At 35.8% G+C, this 22,879-nt stretch overlaps 1 protein-coding gene across 1 annotated transcript in view; it reads left to right on the top strand.

Annotated features, from left to right (window-relative positions):
• The window catches only part of LOC132755071 (serine/threonine-protein phosphatase 4 regulatory subunit 1-like), a 42,709-nt gene extending 20,049 nt beyond the window's left edge, over window positions 1–22,660 (top strand). The window contains 15 exon segments of the mRNA XM_060745863.1: window positions 2,369–2,473; window positions 2,807–2,872; window positions 3,456–3,614; window positions 3,900–4,024; window positions 4,441–4,453; window positions 4,456–5,371; window positions 7,149–7,318; window positions 13,286–13,471; window positions 17,484–17,645; window positions 17,977–18,077; window positions 18,504–18,624; window positions 19,317–19,432; window positions 19,934–20,094; window positions 22,100–22,266; window positions 22,588–22,660. Coding sequence (XP_060601846.1) covers window positions 2,369–2,473; window positions 2,807–2,872; window positions 3,456–3,614; window positions 3,900–4,024; window positions 4,441–4,453; window positions 4,456–5,371; window positions 7,149–7,318; window positions 13,286–13,471; window positions 17,484–17,645; window positions 17,977–18,077; window positions 18,504–18,624; window positions 19,317–19,432; window positions 19,934–20,094; window positions 22,100–22,266; window positions 22,588–22,596 — 2,577 coding nt within the window. The 3' untranslated portion in view covers window positions 22,597–22,660.
• Window positions 22,661–22,879: the final 219 nt, after the last annotated feature.

The raw sequence follows: 22,879 nt of genomic DNA, 5'->3' as shown, positions 1-22,879 counted from the left end.
GTTTACAGTGGCATTGCAAAATGTGAGCAGTGTGTAAGACATACAGAAAAAAGGAGAGGAATTACAGATTTGGAGGGATTGCAGTCTGAGTAATGGAAGTAATACAGAACCATCTTTGATGAGCATGACTTGTACATTGCAAGTTGTCATAAAATTAATATGGGAATAAGGATTACAGAATTTGGAAGAAATTGCAAAACTATCTTGTACACTGGATTGCTTATGACATAACTATATGGGAATAAGGAGTTCAGAATTTGAAAGAAATTACCAAAACTATCTTGTACATTGGATTGCTTGATGTAACAATATGGGAATAAGGATTACAGAATTTGGAAGAGATAACCAAACTTTCTTGTACATTGGATTGAAAGATGTATTTTATAATTTTGGAGTAAGGATTGCAAAATTGGAAGAATTGCAAAACCATTGTAAGAAATACACTTCATGGGAAAGATAATAAAGTAATTGGAAGAATTATGGAACTAAATAATTTTTGAAGAGTGATTTTCAAATTTGCATAGTAAGGAAAGGCAAAAAAGTATGAAGAACAAAGTATGGTCTCAAAGGGATCGAAAATTTGATGTGTTGGGAATGTTTTCTAAAATATTTACTGATGGAGTCGAGGATTCAAGAATAATCTTTGGAGGTGATGTTTATTAAAGATCCTTATTTATGCTGTGAAAGACATGGGTAGTGAGATGTTTGTAGTTTATCACCTTGCTAACCTGTCTTTTGCAGTGTTGTAGGGCCAGCTACTTTAAGTATAGTTGCAGAGGTATCTCATGGTGAAAAGGCTTAAATTTGATCGGATGTGTTATATTTATGAAGAAAATTGGTGTGATTAATGATCTAATAGGACCTTTGTCAGATGAGACAACATGGAATTAACTGAGGAAAAGAGAAAAAAAAGTCCTGCTACTGGCCAAGTGGTTGTTATATATTGATTTCCCTATATCACAGCCTGCTTGGATCAGTAGTATGATCGTATTTTACACCAATCACAGTAAGCCAAATACAACGCCCAACACAGTTCAAAACACTAGAAATGATGAATAGGAGAAATCTTTTGAAAATCAGCATCGTATTGCACCGATTCAAGATTTGAATTAACAAAGGCAGGTAGACGAAAAATTACAATGATTACACAGTCAGGCATGAGAAACAGTGTCTTGAGTTGGAAATAACGCCAGTTGAATTTGATTGTTAAAGCCATCAAAATGACTGTGATATGTTGTAAACAATTCCTATCACAGCCAGCTTTGATGAGCTTTCATAATCTGTAACATGCAGTCCTTTGTATATATGGAAAAACACCCCAGCCTCAAGTTTGTTTATAAGCTGTTACTAAGCTTTAAAGATTGTTGTATTTGATGCAAAGACACAGTCCCATGATTCTGAAATTACAGGAGAAAAGATGGACACTGTACAGGAGAAAAAATGGACACTGGGCTCGCAGAGTGGCTGTGAAATGCTGATGATATATACCCATATCACAGCCAGCTTTGATGAGCCCAGAACCATTTACATGCATCTATTTTGATCCTATTTATTTACACACATGATGGAAGATTTTTTGGCAGTGGAAGGAAAGTATGGAGGGAGAAAAAATAGATTTATACTATTTGGAATGGACATTCACAACAGTCTTTAAATGTCCTAATCTACAGCAGATTTGAGGCCATTCAGCTGGTTTCAGGATTTAAGATTTTGTATGCAGCAGTGGAGGGGATACATTGTCAACGAGGCATCTAAGTGGCTTTGATGTGTAGTGTTATTATCGTATCACAGCCAGCTTTGATGAGCTTGGGGCAATCTGTTAGTCAGCAATAATAAGTAGTATATGTATATGGCACAGGATACCGGCAATATTAGCGTTCTGTTTTGGATGTCATCTATGGCAATGTTCGTGTCATGTATTGGACAGAAGTACTGAATCCTCTATGATTACCTTTGAAGCAAATAATTGATACATGGAAAATATATGGCATAAAGAAGTAAGGGAGTTATGCAGTGGACAGAAATTGGGATAAGTGTTGGCGTCAAAGTGTCTGTGAAATGTAAATTAGGTCATATCACAGCCAGCTTTGATGACAGCAATATTCTCAAATCGTTCATGACAACCTTGGATCTACACAACAACGTACCCAACAATATTTGGTATCTACACAGGGTCAATTACTTTGCTACATTTGGTCATCCGTTATCTGCCGGACAAAATATCAGCTCTCAAAGCAACTACAGGATTTCTATATATAATATTGATTGTATTGAATTTACCATGTTAATCCTTTGTTTAACAGGTATAGTAAGATTTGATGTTACAGTGTTAGAACAATTAATTTATATTAATATCTTGATATTACAGTTGATGAGCAAGATGGCACCTTTACTAGGGAAGGAGATGACAGACAGAGTGTTCCTTAACAGATTCTGTGAAATGTGTACAGACCCCTTGTTTCATGTTAGAAAGGTATGTTTCTACATGGTCAATTTAGAAGATAGGGCAATATAAACAACAAAAAGTCTGTGTTGTAGAATTAAAGGGTACAAGATAGCCTGTATAGTTATATAGTGTTAACTAAATGTGCATTTATAACCGGCCCACTCTTTATGCCTACATGACCTACTTTGTGTGGAATTCAACTGAGTTGAGGCCTGTTGAGTTTAAGATTTTTATCATAGTTTGATTGACATACATGGATTTTAAATTATCAGTCATTTAATTTATTTTGAGATAAATTTAATTGACTTTATTGTTATATGTTGTTTGTTCCATTCCGTCAAGTTTATATGATTATTCCAGGTCTGTGCGGCAAACTTTGGTGACTTTTGTTCAGTTGTTAGTCAAACTAGTGCGGAGCAAAAATTGGTAAGAAGGATTATTTTGAATAAATGAAATAAATATGTACATCGTGCCTCAAAACACTTGCCTCACACCGTTTTAGATTTAAGCCTCTTCGGATTCTGTCATGTGAGAAAACTAACGGAATGTCAGTGGTTCTACTCCGCTGCTCGTATATGCCTAAAATATGGATCTTCCTCCACCAGTAAAGCTTGAAAGTAGACATATGACCTATACTGTGTTGGTCTGATAAAACCCAAAAAGAAGGGAGAGAAGCTTGTAGTCCGTCTGCCGAGATATAACCAGGGCTGGCAAAATCGGATAAGACTAACTTGTAAATTCTTGTCTGAAGTATTCCATAACTTTTCCATATGATATTTATATAGTAATTCTTAAAAATTTCCTCTTGTCTGTACAGGCTTTCAGACAGCCTGGGCAATAAGGACAATTTCTTCGCTCCCAATGACCAAAAAAAGGTGTTATAATGGTATTAAAAACTACCAGGAAAGCAAATTTCAATTAGTTATTCCTTAATGATACATGAAAGACAAAGCTCTTGAAAATAACTTGCATTGATGGCATATCGTAAGTAAAATGTATTATTTTCCAGTTACCAAAGTTTTACTTCCTGTGTGAAGATGGTGTCTGGGGTGTGCGGAAAGCTTGTGCTGAGTGTTTCATGGCTGTCTCATGTACATGTTCTCCAGAAGTACGGAAAGCAGAATTAGCTGCATTGTTTGTTAATCTTCTCTGTGATCAATCTAGATGGGTGAGTTCTCGTTGATTTCTCAGTGCATATTTCTTTGTGCCTATTGATTGTATATCTCATTTGGGGTACAACTGTTTTGCTGCCTTCGGTAGTTTTGCCTGAGATATGTTATCCCATGTCAGACCAGAAAGGAACCAATGTAGTTGGAGGACATCTAGGTTCGATATAGTTGTTTAGTTTTGTCATAAGCAAATGACCATTAGGGAAGGTTAATTAAATGAATTGAATGGCAGAAATAGTTACGAAAAATGGTTGGAATGAGTTTGTTTGTTTTTGTTTCAACAGGTAAGAATGGCAGCTTTCCAGCAGCTTGGTCCATTTATATCAACTTTCGCAGATGCCGATCTTACAGGAATGTATGTAGACGAAGATGGTATGCTAGTTTTTAAGCCTGAAGAAATTAAAGAAAGGTATGTGCATTGTATGGAAGAAGATTGAGACCTTGATGCAGGTTTATTCTGGTCAAAATAATGTAGTCTTCACAATCTTATCTTAACTATTTGTGCATAATATAGTTGCTTTAATATCTGTAGATTACCCATTTGTTACCTATTGAATTTATTGAAATTAAACCTGCTCAGTGCTGTATTTCTTTCTTGAATTGTTCATTTATTTCATGGAGATTAAGATGAAAAAATTTAACTCTCTAACAGAACAAAGCCTAAATTGCCTGCACAGATGGGTGGAAAAAGGTAATCAATATTGGTTGCAGCAAGATAAGAGTAATGGAATTATAAAATTTGGATAGTTGAAAAAACTTTCCACAATTTCTACAATTGCCGCACTGTTGTATTATGAATTCAGAATTTTTAACTTGAATTACTAGGCATCGAAGGAGGAGATGGAAGGTGATGCTGTGGTTTCTGAGATCTTAGACTGTGATAATAGCAAGACACTACCAGACGTAATACCTGCCAATGTCTCAAACACCTCGTCTCAACCTAGCCAAGACTGTGATATAACTGCTAATCTTTTACCAGTGGACATGGACACTGCCGAAGACAGTGAGAAAGAGGTACCTGTGAACATGCAGATGGCTGAAGAAAGTGAGTCGGGTCAAACCGAAAGCTCCGACGATCAGATGATTCATACAGACCTCGGAAAGTCTGTTGAAGAAAAGCGGGCGGAATTTTATGCGGAAATAAATACAGAAAGTCCTGTAGAACCAGATAGTGAAAAACAACCTGAAAGAATAAGTGTATCAACAACAGAAGACAGTAGTTCGGTAGAAGATAATTCTAATCATAATAATGCTAGTATCGAATCAAGTAAAAGCGAAGATAATGTTGTAGGAAGTACTGTAGAATCACCAAAAGTTGTTGATGAAATACGAATTCCATGTGAAAGTTCTGAAGAATCAAGTGACAGTACTGTAACTAGATCAGACGAGTCTGAATCAACAGTTACAGAACCCGAGCCTGCACATATACATTTAGATAGTTCTAGTGATTTTGATACTTTCCAGTATTGGCGAACTCCGATACCTCAGGTAGATGTAGATCCAGCCTTGTTAACGGAGCCTAAATCAAGCAGTGAACCTGTAATGTTGAACCATTATTCAACGAGTGATACGGTGAATGTGTACGATAGTACGAACGGTTTGACTCTAGGCTTGTCTGATAGTCTGAATGATTTAACAGTCTGTGATAATAAGGTAACATCTGTGATGTATGGCTCGTCGGGTGCTATGGAGCACAATTTGCAGGGTACCGGTCAGGGAGAGACTACGATGACTGTGATAGATGGTGTTGTACAAGGTATTTACAGATGGTTTTATCTTTTAGCAAAATGTCTTAACTCTTCAATTCATAGTTAAATTTTTAACCTTTGTGTTCTCTATATTGTCTTAGATGCATCTTAAGTATTAATTATTTGTAACTTTAAATTGAAACATTTTCAAATTTTGTTTGGAATATAATGAAGAAAAAATTTAATTATAATAGATGTGTTTCAAGTTTGTAAATGTATTCTTTGTTAAATACAGTTATAGTTTGTATTATGTCTTTTGTTTCAGTATATAAAATATTAAATTAATTAAACAATGTTTTTTATCATATGCAATTGTTTTAATATAATAATGATACTGTATCAGAATAAAATTTTATTTAAATCATAGTAAATATATAGATACTAACATTTTAACAGAATCTTTTTGTGGTATAACGCAATCACTCCACATTGAAAATTGAGTAAAAATTATGAAGTCTTGCCTTCTGAATTCTAATAGTTGACCAAATCTTTAGAGAACACAAGAATGGTGTCAAATTTAGAAAGATATTTGAAAAACTGCACTTCTGGCAGGGAACTGATATTTCATATCAAAGTTAATTTGATAAAAACTGTTTAAGAAGTAAGGTGCTTTGTGATTGGAGAAATTGTGTTATGTCCATTGGATAATATATATGTGTGTGTGTGCATATAATTTGTTGTGGTGATGTCACGTTTCCAACATATCCCCTGTATTCTGATTTCTGAAACAATATCCGTCTTCCATGGGACATGGCTGGGAACAAATTTGTTGTGGGAACGAAACTTGCACACCGGCGGTTTCAACAGTCAACTAACCATATTGTTTCTGATAAAGAATATTTGAAAGATTTGTCCTTTTTCTTTTCTTAACAACTTTTATCTTTGTAGAGACTCCTATTAACATAGTAGATAATAGGTGATATCCTGAACACTGAAATTCGGGTTTTTTCCAATACAAACAAACTTTACTGTTACAACTTCACATTCACAATAAATGTCGGCCTGTTGCATTTATTGTCAAGAGTTATAACTGTAAAAGCTTGTTTGTATTAGACGGAGAAACCCAAAATATTCTTTATGCCGGAAAAGCCTTATTTATTACATTCTGAAACAAAGAGTTTTATTTTTATCCTATATAATATACAAACTTCCTTCCTACCTTCTAATAGCATTCTGAATAAAGTATTAATACTTCTGAATTTTAACAAAGGATGAATGAAATATATAAAAAAAAAAAACCAGGTTGAAATCGCTGCACCGCCCTCTGGTGATCTAATACTGCACTTTAGGTGTGATACAGAGATGTTAGTCCTTTAAAAGATAAAAAAAAAATGCATGTAATTAATCCACCAGTTAATTTTTCCTAATATGCCAGATGAAATTCTATATTTTACAAGCCTGAAAACTTTGTTGGCTTTTACATTGCCTGGATGTTTTTTATATTAAAATAATATATGACATGGAGTTTAAAGTTGAAAAAGTAAACTGCTTGAAATTATGTCACTGGCATTAATTTACATTTCTGAGGGTTTAAATCTGAGGTTAGAGGTCAGTAACAAGGCATTTGCTTCCAATATATTGTTACAGGGAGATGTAGTTAGACCAACAATTCTCATGGTAACTGCATTCATGAACTTGGGATTTTGATTGCCTTGGATCAGGTCAGCTTTCATTTGCATGCATGCTTTTGTGAAATGTTGTAAACTTGTAGCTAACATCTCTGGCAAAGTCTTCACACCATGCGTGGTGTATACTAACCATTCGTCCCTGGTTTGTTTATTGCAGATTTTAACCTAGACCAAATAGACAGTAATCTACTGCTGTCGTTATTGCCTCTTGCAGATCTTAGCGGGGCTGGCCCCATTTCCTACATGGACAGTGATTTCTCCTCCATGTCACCGACGGCACTCAGGGACTCGCTGATGCTTGATGACGCAACACTTGCTCAACAGCAGGTCAGTATTTGGGACACTGTGTGACAGTCGCATGCCGAAGACATGAATAATGCTTATATGCAAGGTTTCAGGCATTTATCTGAAGTTCTTGGATTGGGGTTCTATTTTTGAAAGCACTTTGTATAAATCCAATTGAAATAATGCCTAATTCAAGGTTTTTTGTCATTTTGAATTTGCACCCATGAAACAATCATTTAAACAGCATACCTCCAGCTATGTGTTAATTTTTTATGAAATCTTAAATAAAGATGGTTGTTCAGTTTATTTAAAACACAACAAACTATGATCAAGCCTGGTCCAAGGCAAGTTTTACATATATACCCTTAACTTGCCATAATATGTAGAAAATTGCCTTAACATGGTTGAATTTTTGGTTATATTTTGAGAAAAACATTTAAGGTGACAACAGACACTTTCCGTGGTAATCACATAAATGTCATTTAAACCAACTTATTTTAGTAATAATTGTTATTTATTTAATCTTTGTGCATTAAATGTCGTTGATCATCATAAAAAATAACATATTTGAAAAAAATGTCTTTGTAAATGATTGATTTTTAATAAAAATCCTAAAATTTTAAATCGCCATATCAAAGTCATTTTTTATTTTTTTGTCATCAAACTTTTGGAAAATAAACATACTTATAATATCTGGGGAACCGTGTCTCAAATTTTGTCTATCTTTTCTCAAAAAAATATTACGTAACGGCAAACATTTTATGCGACTTTTTTCACCATACATATTACGTAATTAAAGATAATTAAGTCGCTGATTGAGCAAACAAAAATCCCTGACACGGTTCCCTCCGTAAATGAATTCCCTTTCATGTGCTTTAAACCGCATGTTAATTGCTTGATTATTAAAAAAGTTATGCCGATTCAAAGTTAGTCCGATCCGCATCAAACGAAGTGTCATAAATTGGCTGTTCTCTCTCGGACCCCTACGTTTCACGCTAAATAATTACATAATACACAAATATCGCACCAGAGAGGGTCACAAGTTGCGGTAACATACACTAACAACATTTTATGACCCAGTGACATCTGACCAATTAAAAAGTTGCTGATTAATATCAGTTTATAACAGAAATTTCTTCACATCTTAACGTGATTTACCGTTAGTCTGGTATCGGTTGCACATATCACGTGACTTTCGGTAAAATTTGAGGCACTCGGTGGGGGGGGGGGGGGAATGGGACGTATTTGTGCACCGCTAGCGGGGTATTTAATTGTTTCACATTTGAAGTTTATTATTATTATCATCAGCATTATTATTATATTATACCAGTGTCACTCTATCTGTGTACTCGTGTATGAAATTCCGTTAAAATATAAATTAAAATAACAAAAAAACTGAGCTTCTGACAGTATTTTAAAGTCCATGGTAGATGTACAAATAAGAACGGGATTTTATATATTTTTTCCTCCAAATTGATATAAATGCTTCACATATTTTAATAGAAATAAAAGGTATCACTCGATCATTATGATCTGACCTTCTTGACTTCTATTATCATGAAAATCATCTATGCACGGCATAGAGATCCAGTTTCTACTGGGATATACAATAAATTCCAAACTTTCTCCCAGGTTTATTAGTACTGTGTTCGATTTACTAGCGAACAATTTATTCAAAGCATTCACTGATAATTATACCCCCACAAACGAAGTTTAGGGGGGGTATATAGGAGTCAGCTTGTCGGTCGGTCGGTCGGTTGGTCGGTCGGTCCGTCCGTCGGTTGGTCCACATCATGGTTTCCGGACGATAACTAGAGTTTGGAATGAGGTATTGTAATCAAACTTGGTATATAGCAACCTTATGTGGAAACTCTGGTTGGTATTGCATATGGACCCCCTGGGGTCAAGGTCAAGGTCACTGTTACTAAAAATAGAAAAATGGTTTCCGGACAATGACTAGAGTTAGGAATGAGATATTGTTATCAAACTTGGCGTATAGCAATATTATATGAAGACCTGGGTTGGTATTGCATTTGGGCCCCCTGGGGTCAAGGTCAAGGTCACCGTTACTAAAAATAGAAAAATGGTTTTTGGACAATAACTTGACTTAGGAATGAGATACTGTTATCAAATTTGGTGTATAGCAAGCTTATATGAAGACCTTGGTTGGTATTGCATTTGGACCCCCTGGGGTCAAGGTCAAGGTCACCGTTACTAAAAATAGAAAAAATGGTTTTTGGACAATAACTTGTCTTAGGAATGAGATACTGTAATCAAACTTGGTGTATAGCAAGCTTATATGAAGACCTTGGTTGGTATTGCATTCGGACTCCCTGGGGTCAAGGTCACTGTTACTAAAAATAGAAAAATGGTTTCCGGACAATAACTACAGTTAGGAATGAGATATTGTTATCAAACTTGGCGTATAGCAAGCTTATATGAAGACCTTGGTTGGTATTGCATTTGGGCCCCCTGGGGTCAAGGTCACCGTTACGAAAAATAGAAAAATGGTTTCCAGACAATAACTTGACCTTAGAATGAGATATTGTAATCAAACTTGGTGTATAGCAAGCTAATATGAAGACCTGGGTTGGTATTGCATTTGGGCCCCCTGGGGTCAAGGTCAAGGTCACCGTTAAGAAAAATAGAAAAATGGTTTCCAGACAATAACTAGAGTTAGGAATGAGATATTGTTATCAAACTTGGTGTATAGCAGGCTTATATGAAGACCTTGGTTGGTATTGCATTTGGGCCCCCTTGGGTCAAGGTCAAGGACACCGTTTAGAAAAATAGAAAAATGGTTTTCGGACAATTATTAGAGTCAGGAATGAGATATTGTTATCAAACTTGGTGTATAGGAAGCTTATATGAAGACCTGGGTTGGTATTGCATTTGGACCCCCTAGGGTCAAGGTCACCGTTACAGTGTTACTAAAAATAGAAAAATGGTTTCCGGACAATAACTAGAGTTAGGAATGAGATATTGTAATCAAACTTGGTGTATAGCAAGCTTATTTCGAGACCCCAGTTGCGATTACAATTAATTGAAATATTTCTTTGTACACAGTTGATAGTTTGTGTTCAAATTTTTCTTCAGACTACTTTTTTTTCAAAAAGTTGCTGGTGGGGGTATTAATCACCTTCAGTGATAGGTCTAGTTTATTTTATTATCTTTTTTTATTGATTCATAGAGAAATAATCATCCTTAGACAACCTAAAATGGTTTAGAAATTTGTCAGGGAGACCTTACCACAAGTCATATAGGCGTTCACATAAAAAATGTTGTCTGTTTTTGTTGTTGTTTTACTTGACATTGTTAGAAAACGAGGTTGAATGTAAAGCAAGCCCTTGAATCCGTAAAAAAGTCCATAAACTCAATGTAATATCTATCAGATTAACGGGACAGACAAATTATTTTCACACATTATGGATATTTTAGCAACTATATTTTTAATCAACCCCGTGGTCGTGCGATTTGTCGCTATGCTTAATTATTTATGTTTCATACATTATGTTACGTACATTGGCCGACAATTTCTTATTTTATAAAAAAGGCTAGAAGGTAAAAGGTAGACGATATTCATAAAAGATGTACGGTATTTGTACGATACATGAATTACGAGTAGTATGGACCAGTATGGACCGGTAATTCACGCATATATGGAACTACCGATTTCCCTCATTGATGCCTCAACAGGGGGCGGAGCGTTATCGATAATTGACAGGTTACGCGATAGCAGATAAAAATAGTACATGTACCGTTTTAAAACGTTTAAAAACACTTTTTTTGGACTAACTGCTTCTAAAATTAAATCTCGAATGTGTTCAGAAAAGGTTGATAAATATACTAAGCAAAAAATCTCATTTTAGGTATTTTCAGTGATAATTGACTCCGTTGTCACCTTAAAGATTCAGTTGAATATAGATTTTGAATATTTGTATGTTAATAAAACTGGAGGTATTTTGATTTGAATGCTCGCATTATAAGTTCCCTTTTATAGTGGTGTGAAATTTCCTTTAGTGGGGCAGTGTCAACTGTCAAGCAAAGACTATTTTGTAGCATTTTGAGTGTACTTCTGGAAACGAATAAAGTGATGAAACCCAAAAGGAATTTATGAAATTGGAGAAGCGTTTTTTTCCATTGTGAATATCTTTCAGTGATAATATTGGAAAAATAGTCTAAAATGAATATTTCTCATCTTTTTATCTGTATTTTGGCTAGAAATTTGTGATTTTATTTAACATTCATCTAACACTATAATAGATTAAGTACATTAGCTGTAGTAATAGTAAATAGTTGAAATGATGTGTGTATAGCTAAAAAGTTGAACTGCTCCCTTTCACGGTGATTATCTTCCTCTTCTTTTGAAACTAAGGCTTCGTCAGATTAGGAAATTTGGGGGGGGGGGATAAGATTAATATCTAAATTATGAAGTTTTATAATGGGATTATGGACACTATGCCATTTGAAAACAAGGAGGGTGGGGGATTACTGTTGAATTGTAGCTTTAGCTAGAAGTAGATTTTTACCGTAAGTTATTTTAAAGAAACAATATATAAGTTAATTAATGCTGGCTGCAGGATATGGGCCAGAATATTTATAGCACTTGCTGGACCGGTTGTAGAGCTCACATCAGCGTCCACTTATCAAACTGAAGTTACACAACTGCCATACAGAGCAGAAACTACAATGTACATTATTTACAATTTTGCACCCACACCTTAAAAAAATTATGATGAAATGTCATTTAAGGCCTAAAAAAAAAATGTTGTGTTTCCGGTGGCCCGACCGACCCTATTTTTTAGCGCCGACCCAAAGTTTTTTATCGATGTACAAAAAAAAAATGGCGACCGTACCGAAGACTGGTTTTAGTATTGCGAGTCGACAACGATGTGAGGCACAGACGATTCGTGTTCCAATTACGTATTAACGCGCACCGGCTAATATGGCGGCACAACAAGCAGCCGAAGTGTCACTGCTGGCGATTTTCTTTAAAAATACAATCATAGTTTGGCAAAACAGGAAATCAAATTAATAGACCACAGCAAAACAGCTCAAAACATTTTTCGGACGTGCATGGTCATTTTAAGAGTGATAATATTAAAATTGAAGCCAGTTGTTCGGTATAAAGAATAAAAAAAATGAAAACGAAAGTCGAGTCATGCCATTGGTAAAATTTATTTCAAAATATAAGATTGAAGACTAGGTTTGGTAGTCTAACATTTTTAAGTACTTTTATATGCTATAGAATATAATTTAAAGTCCATATAATCCGTATCTGACCTACCGACCCTCCTTTTTTTCGCCTCGCCACCAGAAACACATCAATTTTTTTTTTTAGGCCTAAGCCATAACCTGCTATATTTCTATAATGGATCTGTCCAGCTTTGAATTTGAAACAGTCTATTCAAAGTTCAAGGGATTTCAATGTCAAAATACAAAAATTGAGTTGCCAACAGTATAGAGCCTGGTCATGGATGTGCAGGCTGTACTGGTGGCAAAGGCTGATCACTTTTGGTTCCAGCAGGTTATGGGTTAAAACCCACCAAAACTTTCTAAAATTGATCAGACAGTTTTACAAGTGTATACAGTTCCTGACAACATTTTGCATACCTGACCTTCTATGGTGTTTGGAGTTATCAGGATAAAGTTAAGAGTTTTGATACAGAATAAATGATACTTTTATAATACCAATAAAATTGTTATAACAAGCCGATGAAAGTGCCTGTAATGTACAGGGGCAGCAAAAACATTTGCCCATATATAATCCCAAGTTGTCCCATATCTTGAACAACCAAGTGAATTTTTTTCAGAATTAACTTTAAAAATATAAATAGCATAAGGACAAGTAAAGAGATGCTTCAGCTAAAACGGACAAGTTCTAACCAGTTATTGCTGACCCTAATGTAGACAAATAAAATATTTCATATTGGAAAAGAAATTAAAATTTCTCACAATTGTTTTGTATAATGTGAAACACATCAAATATGTGTATGTATTAAATTACAGGACATTGTACCTCAAAGTTTGCTAGAGAATTACCTCGGGATGATAGACCCGTCGCGGGCACAGACTGTGGACACTGAGATTACCAAATATTGCGCCTACAATCTGCCGGCAGTGGCCTATACACTTGGCAGGGAAAACTGGCCTTGTATTAAAAACTTATATGAAACATTAGCTGCTGATATGCAAGTAAGTTCTTCTTCTTTGCCGTATAAAGCCATGAGCTCAAGCTATGTTTTTATATTTATACCCCCGCACAACAAAGTTGTAAGGGGGGTATACTGGAATCAGCTTGTCCGTCCGGCCGTCCGTCCGTCGGTTTTTTCTTGTCCGCCCAATAACTTAAGATTCCTTTGACCCTTAGTCTTCATATTTGGCATGGAGGTTAGTCATGATTAGTAGATGACCCCTATTGATTTTGAGGTCACTAGGTCAAAGGTCAAGGTCACAGGGGCCTTGACTTCAAAAAGCTTGTCCGCCCAATAACTTAAGATTCCTTTGACCCACAGTCTTCATATTTGGCATGGAGGTTAGTCATGATAAGTAGATGACCCCTATTGATTTTGAGGTCACTAGGTCAAAGGTCAAGGTCACAGGGGCCTTGACTTCAAAAAGCTTGTCCGCCCAATAATTTAAGATTCCTTTGACCCTTAGTCTTCATATTTGGCATGGAGGTTAGTCATGATTAGTAGATGACCCCTATTGATTTTGAGGTCACTAGGTCAAAGGTCAAGGTCACAGGGGCCTTGACTTCAAAAAGCTTGTCCGCCCAATAACTTAAGATTCCTTTGACCCACAGTCTTCATATTTGGCATGGAGGTTAGTCATGATTAGTAGATGACCCCTATTGACTTTGAGGTCACCAGGTCAAAGGTCAAGGTCACAGGGGCCTTGACTTCAGAAAGCTTGTCCGCCCTATAACTTAAGATTCCTTTGACCCACAGTCTTCATATTTGGCATGGAGGTTAGTCATGATTAGTAGATGACCCCTATTGATTTTGAGGTCACCAGGTCAAAGGTCAAGGTCACAGGGGCCTTGACTTCAAAAAGCTTGTCCGCCCAATAACTTAAGATTCCTTTGACCCACAGTCTTCATATTTGGAATGGAGGTTAGTCATGATTAGTAGATGACCCCTATTGTTTTTGAGGTCACCAGGTCAAAGGTCAAGGTCACAGGGACTTTGACTTCAAAAAGTTTGTCTGCCCAATAACTTTAGATTCCTTTGACCCACAGTCTTTATATTGGCATGGATGTTGATCATGATTAGTAGATGACCCCTTTTGATTTTGAGGTCACTGGATCAAAGGTCAAGGTCATAGGGACTTTGACTTCAAAAAGTTTGTCCACCCATTAACTTAAGATTCCTTTGACCCACAGTCTTCATATTTGGCATGGATGTTGATCATGACTATAAGGTGACCCCTATTGATTTTGAGGTCACTGGGTCAAAGGTCAAGGTCACAGGGACCTTGACAAAAAAAAGCTTTTCTTCTCAATTGCTAAAGAATGTCCTGTCCGCAATGTATTGATTTTGACATTTTCACATTTGAAGCATGTAGAATACATAACTTAGCAATGCACTGGCTTAGTAACCTCAGATTTGGCAGGGAGGTTGTCCTTGAGCTCTAAATGGCCACTGTTGATTCTGACAAAGTGGTATGCGGGGGTATTCACGCCATGATAGTGGCAGTTCTAGTTTAAATGGGTATAAATCTGTAAAACTATATATCTGTAGTCAGTAGAATGATTCTATCAGAATATATGTAATGAAAGAAAATAATCGTTTTTAAAAAAATTGCTAGCTAGATCTACCTCAATAAGTAGTTGAGTATATCATACAAATTGAACGCACAATTTTTAACAAATTTATTTCGCTTTTAATAAGGGCTTTACAGGCTTTTAACCGTAGAAGATATATCTATAATGAACTACATACTTAAGTCTATTAATTATACCCCCGCACAACAAAGTTGTAAGGGGGGTATACTGGAATCAGGTTGTCCGTCCGTCCGGCCGTCCGTCCGTCGGTTTTTTCTTGTCCGCCCAATAACTTAAGATTCCTTTGACCCTTAGTCTTCATATTTGGCATGGAGGTTAGTCATGATTAGTAGATGACCCCTATTGATTTTGAGGTCACCAGGTCAAAGGTCAAGGTCACAGGGGCCTTGACTTCAAAAAGCTTGTCCGCCCAATAACTTAAGATTCCTTTGACCTACAGTCTTCATATTTGGCATGGAGGTTAGTCATGATTAGTAGATTACCCCTATCGATTTTGAGGTCACCAGGTCAAAGGTCAAGGTCACAGGGGCCGTGACTTCAAAAAGCTTGTCCACTCAATAACTTAAGATTCCTTTGACCCACAGTCTTCATATTTGGCATGGAGGTTAGTCATGATTAGAAGATGACCCCTATTGACTTTGAGGTCATCAGGTCAAAGGTCAAGGTCACAGGGGCTGTGACTTCAAAAAGCTTGTCCACTCAATAACTTAAGATTCCTTTGACCCACAGTCTTCATATTTGGCATGGAGGTTAGTCATGATTAGTAGATTACCCCTATTGATTTTGAGGTCACCAGGTCAAAGGTCAAGGTCACAGGGGCTTTGACTAAAAAAAAGCTTGTCTGCCCAATAACTTAAGATTGCTTTGACCCACAGTCTTCATATTTGGCATGGAGGTTAGTCATGATTAGTAGATGACCCCTATTGACTTTGCGGTCACCAGGTCAAAGGTCAAGGTCACAGGGGCCTTGACCATAAAAAGCTTGTCTGTCCAATAACTTTAGATTCCTTTGACCCACAGTCTTCATATTTTGAATGGAGGTTAGTCATGATTAGTAGATGACCCCTTTTGATTTTGAGGTCACTGGATCAAAGGTCAAGGTCACAGGGACTTTGACTTCAAAAAGTTTGTCTACCCATTAACTTAAGATTCCTTTGACCCACAGTCTTCATATTTGGCATGGATATTGATCATGACCATAAGGTGACCCCTATTGATTTTGAGGTCACTGGGTCAAAGGTCAAGGTCACAGGGACCTTGACAAAAAAAGCTTTTCTTCTCAATTGCTAAAGAATGCCTGTCCGCAGTGTATTGATTTTGACATTTTCACATTTGAAGCATGTAGAATACATAATTTAGCAATGCACTGGCTTAGTAACCTCAGATTTGGCAGGGAGGTTGTCCTTGAGCTCTAAATGGCCACTGTTGATTCTGACAAAGTGGTATGCGGGGGTATTCACGCCATGATAGTGGCAGTTCTAGTTAATACAGTGTAACTTCCGAAAACCGAACACCCATGGGACTTGTCAAAAAGTTCGGATTTCAGAGGTTTCCGGAATTCAGAGGTTTATGATAATGCGGACAAGACTAAGCCACTTAATATCACTAAATGTCAAGGAAGAAGTGGCCTTTACTGTAATAGCATATATAATAGTCTTTTAATCAAGATAAAGATGTGAATGAAAAGAATACATTTTTATCTTACTTGCAAATGCTTTTGAATTTCTATCAGTTTGTAGAAATGTTGTTAATTGCATAAACTTACATGTCGTCCGGTGCTAGTTAATTAATTATTACATCAAATGCAATAAAATCCCTAAAGACTTTTGATGCATACATTGTCCAATTAATTGTCATTTAATCCGCTAATAAACACTTCAAATTAACTGACCGCCGTAAATTACTTTGATTAACCGCATCACTTCAAACATACCATTTCACAGTTTGTGATTTTAACGCGTGTCAAATTACACGATCACCGCTAATTAGTAAACAATCGATAGGGAGATTAAATCTTCCTGAAGGGTTTACAATGTATTTCACACCTTTGGATATTTCCGGTTTTTGGAGGTAAAATTGCATTGATTTGACTCTAATTTTACGAAAATATCGTCCGGAATTCAGAATTTAGAAGTTCCGGAATTCAGAAGTATTTTATTAATAGAAAATAGAAGGGAAAAAAACGGGACCGAAACAATTGTTCGGTTTTTAGAAGTTTCCGGATTTCAGAAGTTCCGGAATTCGGAAGTTACACTGTATGAGGTGTGCCTGTTCATGCCTGAAATAATGCAAGGAAGAACAATTGGGACCGTTTTCTACATTAGTAAAGTAAGAAAGTTCCTGTTTGAATTTGGAAGTGAATATTGACCCATAAAAACCAACCTTTGATATGATTTGCAACTCTTGTTTCCCTATTTTCAGTGGAAGGTGCGAAGAACCCTGGCCTTTTCTATACATGAATTAGCTGTGATACTAGGGGAAGATATTACACATCGAGATCTTGTTCCAGTGTTTGATGGTTTTCTCAAAGACTTAGACGAAGTCAGAATTGGAATTCTGCGACATCTTGCTGACTTTCTACGGGTAATTATATTTGACATAAACCTGAAACTTGATTTTTATAGCCGTTAGGATTCCACCAGCAAAGCTGGAACGTCTTCCATATGACCTATACGGTGTAAGTGTGACGTATCTCAATCAAACTAACAGAAATTATGTGGGATAAGTAGTCTTACTATTGGAAATAAATCGATAATTACTTAATACTAATAAATACCGTCCACTGGGGATATGACCTAAAATGTGTTAAAATCAGTATTATACCCAAAACAAACATTTATGACAAATTGTGCTTGCCCCAACACTTGAAGATCTTGTTTGTTAAGTAAAATGATTTGAGCTTTTTGTTTTGCAGCTGTTGCATCCAGATGTAAGAAGACAATACTTGTTAAAAGTTCAGGATTTTATGAATGTAGACAACAGTAGAAACTGGAGATTCAGATTGGAACTGGCTGAGTAAGCACTTAACTATCTACTGAACAGTTGTTTGAAGAAGAAGGGAAAAAAATGCTGTAAAACCAAAGAAAACGCTGTAAAACCCTAGATAAGCCAAAATCATTCTTCCTGTTTAGGCGCCACATGACCTAAACTGTGTTGTTGCGCCATAAAACCAAACAAAAACTTGTTTGATAATTATGATGAAATATATGATTTTTGACAATTTATAGTTGTTTGAGAATACGTCTGAATTTGTGATAAATTTCTTTACTTTATATGACAGCTTTAATGCCAGTAATATCTAATTTTAAATATACAATTTGATTTGATTTTCCAAATCGTGCTCAAAAAGTGTCATTTTCTACTTTGAACTATTTTGGACAGTGATCTTTCATTGCTCTATAATGGTCATTATGTCATTATTTGATAAACTTTTTTTTATAGGCAACTGGTATTGATATCGGAGTTATATTCAGCCTCAGAAGTCAGTGATTATCTTTTACCTATGGGGCTTGCTCTTGCAGAAGACAAGGTGTCGGAAGTCAGGGCTGATGCATATCATTTAGTAAGTACAGGCCTGTCTTCTGTAAAAGATCCCAACAGTTGAAGATAATTGAACAGAACACCTTAAACTTGCATTGTAATTTGTAGAAGATTCCTCAAAAATGTTTCAGAGGAACATGTATGGCCAATGTATGTCATTCAGCTAGATGAGGCTAGATTATCAATATACAAGATTGTTACGTTATGATATTTAGTACTTCCTGTTAATGTGTTATAATTGATTGGTTCCTTTGCAGTGGATACACAGTGTTGAATACGTAAAGTGATAGCCCCTGACACTAAAATTATTCCCCTTGGGTAAAAGTTTTCAACAGTAACAACCCGACCGGCACTGATTTTCAGGACTATCCTGGAATTGAGTTTATTTGGCCTTTTGTCTCTCAAACTGATTTTGAAATCATGGGGGATAAGTAAAAAATTCCCCTTTGGGGGAAGAAGTTTGTTAAAATTACTGGTGGGTTTGACCCCCAGGAAAAGCCTGTTAGGGGGGAGTTTTCGACTAAAAACGTGAAATAAAAAAAAGGGTTAAAACGAAAATGTGCGGAGGTTTTGGTCTAAACGGGGAAATAAAAATTATAAGGGAAATTTTTTAAATATTTTCTAGAAACGGTTTGGGCGGAAATTTTAAAATCTTCCAGTCAGATTTCACTAAGTTTCAGTTTTTTTGGGTTTGGAAGTTGATGTATTTTGTAGGTAAGTGTGATGTTGAAGAGAATTGTAGAATGTGGAGATGGGAAACTAGTCCAGTACCTTGTCAATCAACTTATAGCTAGATTTGCCCGAGATCAAAAATGGGCGCGTAGACAAATGTAAGTAAACTTTGAATGTAACTGCTCATTCCTAGAAAAATAAGTATGTATTGAAAAGAAGATGGTATTTTTTCATGGAGAATGTTTTCAATATGCAGTAGTTTAAACCATGATCTTTTGAAATAGATACTGGCTACAAAACTGTAGCATAACTTGACAAGTTGCGCAGTCTGGGGTTCTTAGTTGGACTATATAACATCATTTCTAAAATTTAGATAGTAATATTGATATATTATTTCGTTAAGGGGGGCAGCTATACACATGGGTTTCTAGAAGCGATATTTGTAAGACAAGTTGATGCAACGTCTCTTCAAATTTACACAATACTGAATATTTTTTTATGTTAAATAGGAAAATAGTTCAGTTAAAAGCTTTACTTCTACAACGTTTATATCAATATATATGATTTTGACATATTTACAGGTAGTCAAGTTCTTTCATTGTGTAAAACCTATTGTTTGTGAATTATTTACCAATATGTGTTAATTTTGTCTTTTGTAGATTTACCCAGTTGTGTCAAGCAATAGTACGAGAACAGGCTGTAGATGCTGTTCAATTTGCCAAAGATTTCCTCCCTAGTCTACTTAATATGGTCAATGATAGTGTTCCTAATGTACGCATAACTCTTGCCAAGTCGTTGACCTGCTATATGATGAATGAAGGTATGCTCTTTCTTCCTTCTGTATATTTCTGTAGGTTTTATGGTTATTTTAACCGTCATTTTACATTGTTGTGTTTGTATTTTGCCATCTCTGTAATCAAAAAATAATAATGAGAAATATCACGTTGATTCATATTCTATGTATATTATATTGTATATATTTACTGAACTTATGTTAAAATTGAAATGTTCTTTTTTAATTTGACAAACTTTTACAAAGCAGGCTTCGCGAAACTGCTGAAAAATTTGCCTGACATTCGGTCAGACAAACTTTCAATTCTTGTCTGACCGAAAGAACTTTTGTCTGACCGAATTTTTTTTCCCAAATATATGTATATGGTATACTGTGCTCCTCTTAGTTCACGATACTTAACACTTTAAAACAGTAAAGAAGGCAAACAATAATCTTACACGACAAAAACTTTCATAAACTGTATCATTTAGTCATTTTTCTGCTATATGACACAAGGAAACAACAATATATTCAATCAAAGTAAGTTTTAATTTGTCAGATGTAGACTGTGTGTCGGCCATTTTGAAAACAGTATGTCATCATTTAACTCGCGGTAATGGTAATACCTTTGTGTTGTTTTTTTTAAAGACAAAACAACTTTTAAAGATTTGCAACACAATTTTATTCCCTTAAATAAAACATTAGTTTATACAGATTGATGCACTCTGTCTGGAAATCAAAACATTCATGATCACAGGCTTCGCGAAACTGCTGAAAAATTTGCCTGACATTCGGTCAGACAAACTTTCAATTCTTGTCTGACCGAAAGAACTTTTGTCTGACCGAATTTTTCCCCCGAATATATGTATATGGTAATACCTTGGTGTTTTTTTTAAAGACATAATAACTTTTAAAGATTTGTAACACAATTTTATTCCCTTAAATAAAACATTAGTTTATCCTGATTGATGGACTCACAGGCGCTAGTCACATATATTCAAATATTTTACATAACCAGTCTATATATGTATATAAAGATATATAGTATATAGCCCATATAAAACTTAAAATAGTTTGTTTCAAGCAACTGTGGATGGACTCTGTTTGGAAATCAAAACATTCATGATCAAAGCGGCCATTTTTCCATTTACCCACAAATTTTCTCGGCGGGCGCCTGGACTCGTTTTCCTTTTGTTTCGCTTTTTTTTTCTTCATTGGATAGTTTACGATTTTTGCCGGGCGTAGCGCCAGCGTAATGATGTAGTAACACCGACATTTTGGTTATTGACAGTCGTATGTATCGGACACTTATAATGAAACGGCGAATCAAAACTCGTTTTACATTTTTTTTATTCAAGGGAGAAAACTCGGTCTTGATCGGTCTTGGATATATCCCGGTATTCGTACCGGACATAAGGTCCGGAACTCCGAAAAAAAATATCGGACCGGCCTGATTTTTGCCGGACATGTCCGACGGTCCGGCAACTTTCGCGAAGCCTGTGATCAAAGTGGCCATTTGTCCATTTACCCACAAATTTTCTCGGCGGGCGCCTGGACTCGTATTCCTTTTGTTTCGCTTTTTTTTTCTTCATTGGATAGTTTACGATTTTTGCCGGGCGTAGCGCCAGCGTAATAATGTAGTAACACTGACATTTTGGTTATTGACATTCGTATGTATCTAGAATTTGATTGGACACTTATAATGAAACGGCGAATCAAAACTAGTTTTACATTTTTTTTTATTCAAGGGAGAAAACTCGGTCTTGATCAGTCTTGGATATATCCTGGTATTCGTACCGGACATAAGGTCCGGAACTCCGAAAAAAATATCGGACCGGCCTGATTTTTGCCGGACATGTCCGACGGTCCGGCAACTTTCGCGAAGCCTGACAAAGCCTATAATTAAATGGACGTTGCGTCATTTGATGTTTTATAAACATCAATTTGTTCTAAAGCAGACTTGACAAAACAGATGTCTGCTGTGGGGATACAACAGTTAACCATACTAGACCAGAATGTAAGTTTTCAGTACAAACATTGATTTTACTTGCAGATTACAGTCACTTCAGTGGACACCCGTGCCCGGAGGAATTAGAAGAGGCTTTCAAGAAATTACAGTCCGATACGGATCGAGATGTACGATACTATTGTTCTGTAGAGGCCTACCAAGAAACCAGGCCAGAAAGTGTAGAAGATGAAGGCAGTATAGATGAATATTTGGTATGATTTATGTGTCTTTTTCATCATTATTAGTCAGTTGAGCTCTGTGCATTTAATCGTTATAGGTAACCTTCACTATAATGTTTCCTATAGTTTCGAAATTTGACATTTTCTTTGATCGTATATTTATACTTAATTGATAACTATGGTAACTCTTGTATATCAATTATGGTAACTCTTGTACAAGTCATTGCTTGAATTCTTTCCTTTTGATAAGACTATTTATTCTGTAGCTAACCAGAAATATAAGATTTTGGTATATACAAAACATGTTTTGGATACTTTGTATTGAAATAACGAAGTTTTGCTTGTTTGTTTCAGGGTGTATAACATATCGGAGATGATTTTAAAATAGTTGTTGATTATTTATGGTAAGGCTACAATCAAAATGGGACAGAATGAAATAGAAATAGTTACAATAATGTATGAACATATTTTAACAACTTTGATTTACCAAGATCGTGTATTATGATTATCCACGATTGGCGGGGAGAAAAAATTCATATCAAACTTCAAAACATGATGAACCAGAAGTGGATATATAATGGAATGGAAGTGAAAGTATGAAAAGAAGGGAATATTGAGCCAAAATATGAAACGGATGTGATTGTCT

The sequence above is a fragment of the Ruditapes philippinarum genome, unplaced genomic scaffold (genome assembly GCF_026571515.1).
Source record: "Ruditapes philippinarum isolate M1 unplaced genomic scaffold, ASM2657151v2 ctg268_1_1_1_1, whole genome shotgun sequence".
Classification (NCBI taxonomy): domain Eukaryota; kingdom Metazoa; phylum Mollusca; class Bivalvia; order Venerida; family Veneridae; genus Ruditapes; species Ruditapes philippinarum.
Note: the sequence above shows the minus strand (reverse complement) of the source record. Positions and strands in the feature narration are given on the sequence as shown.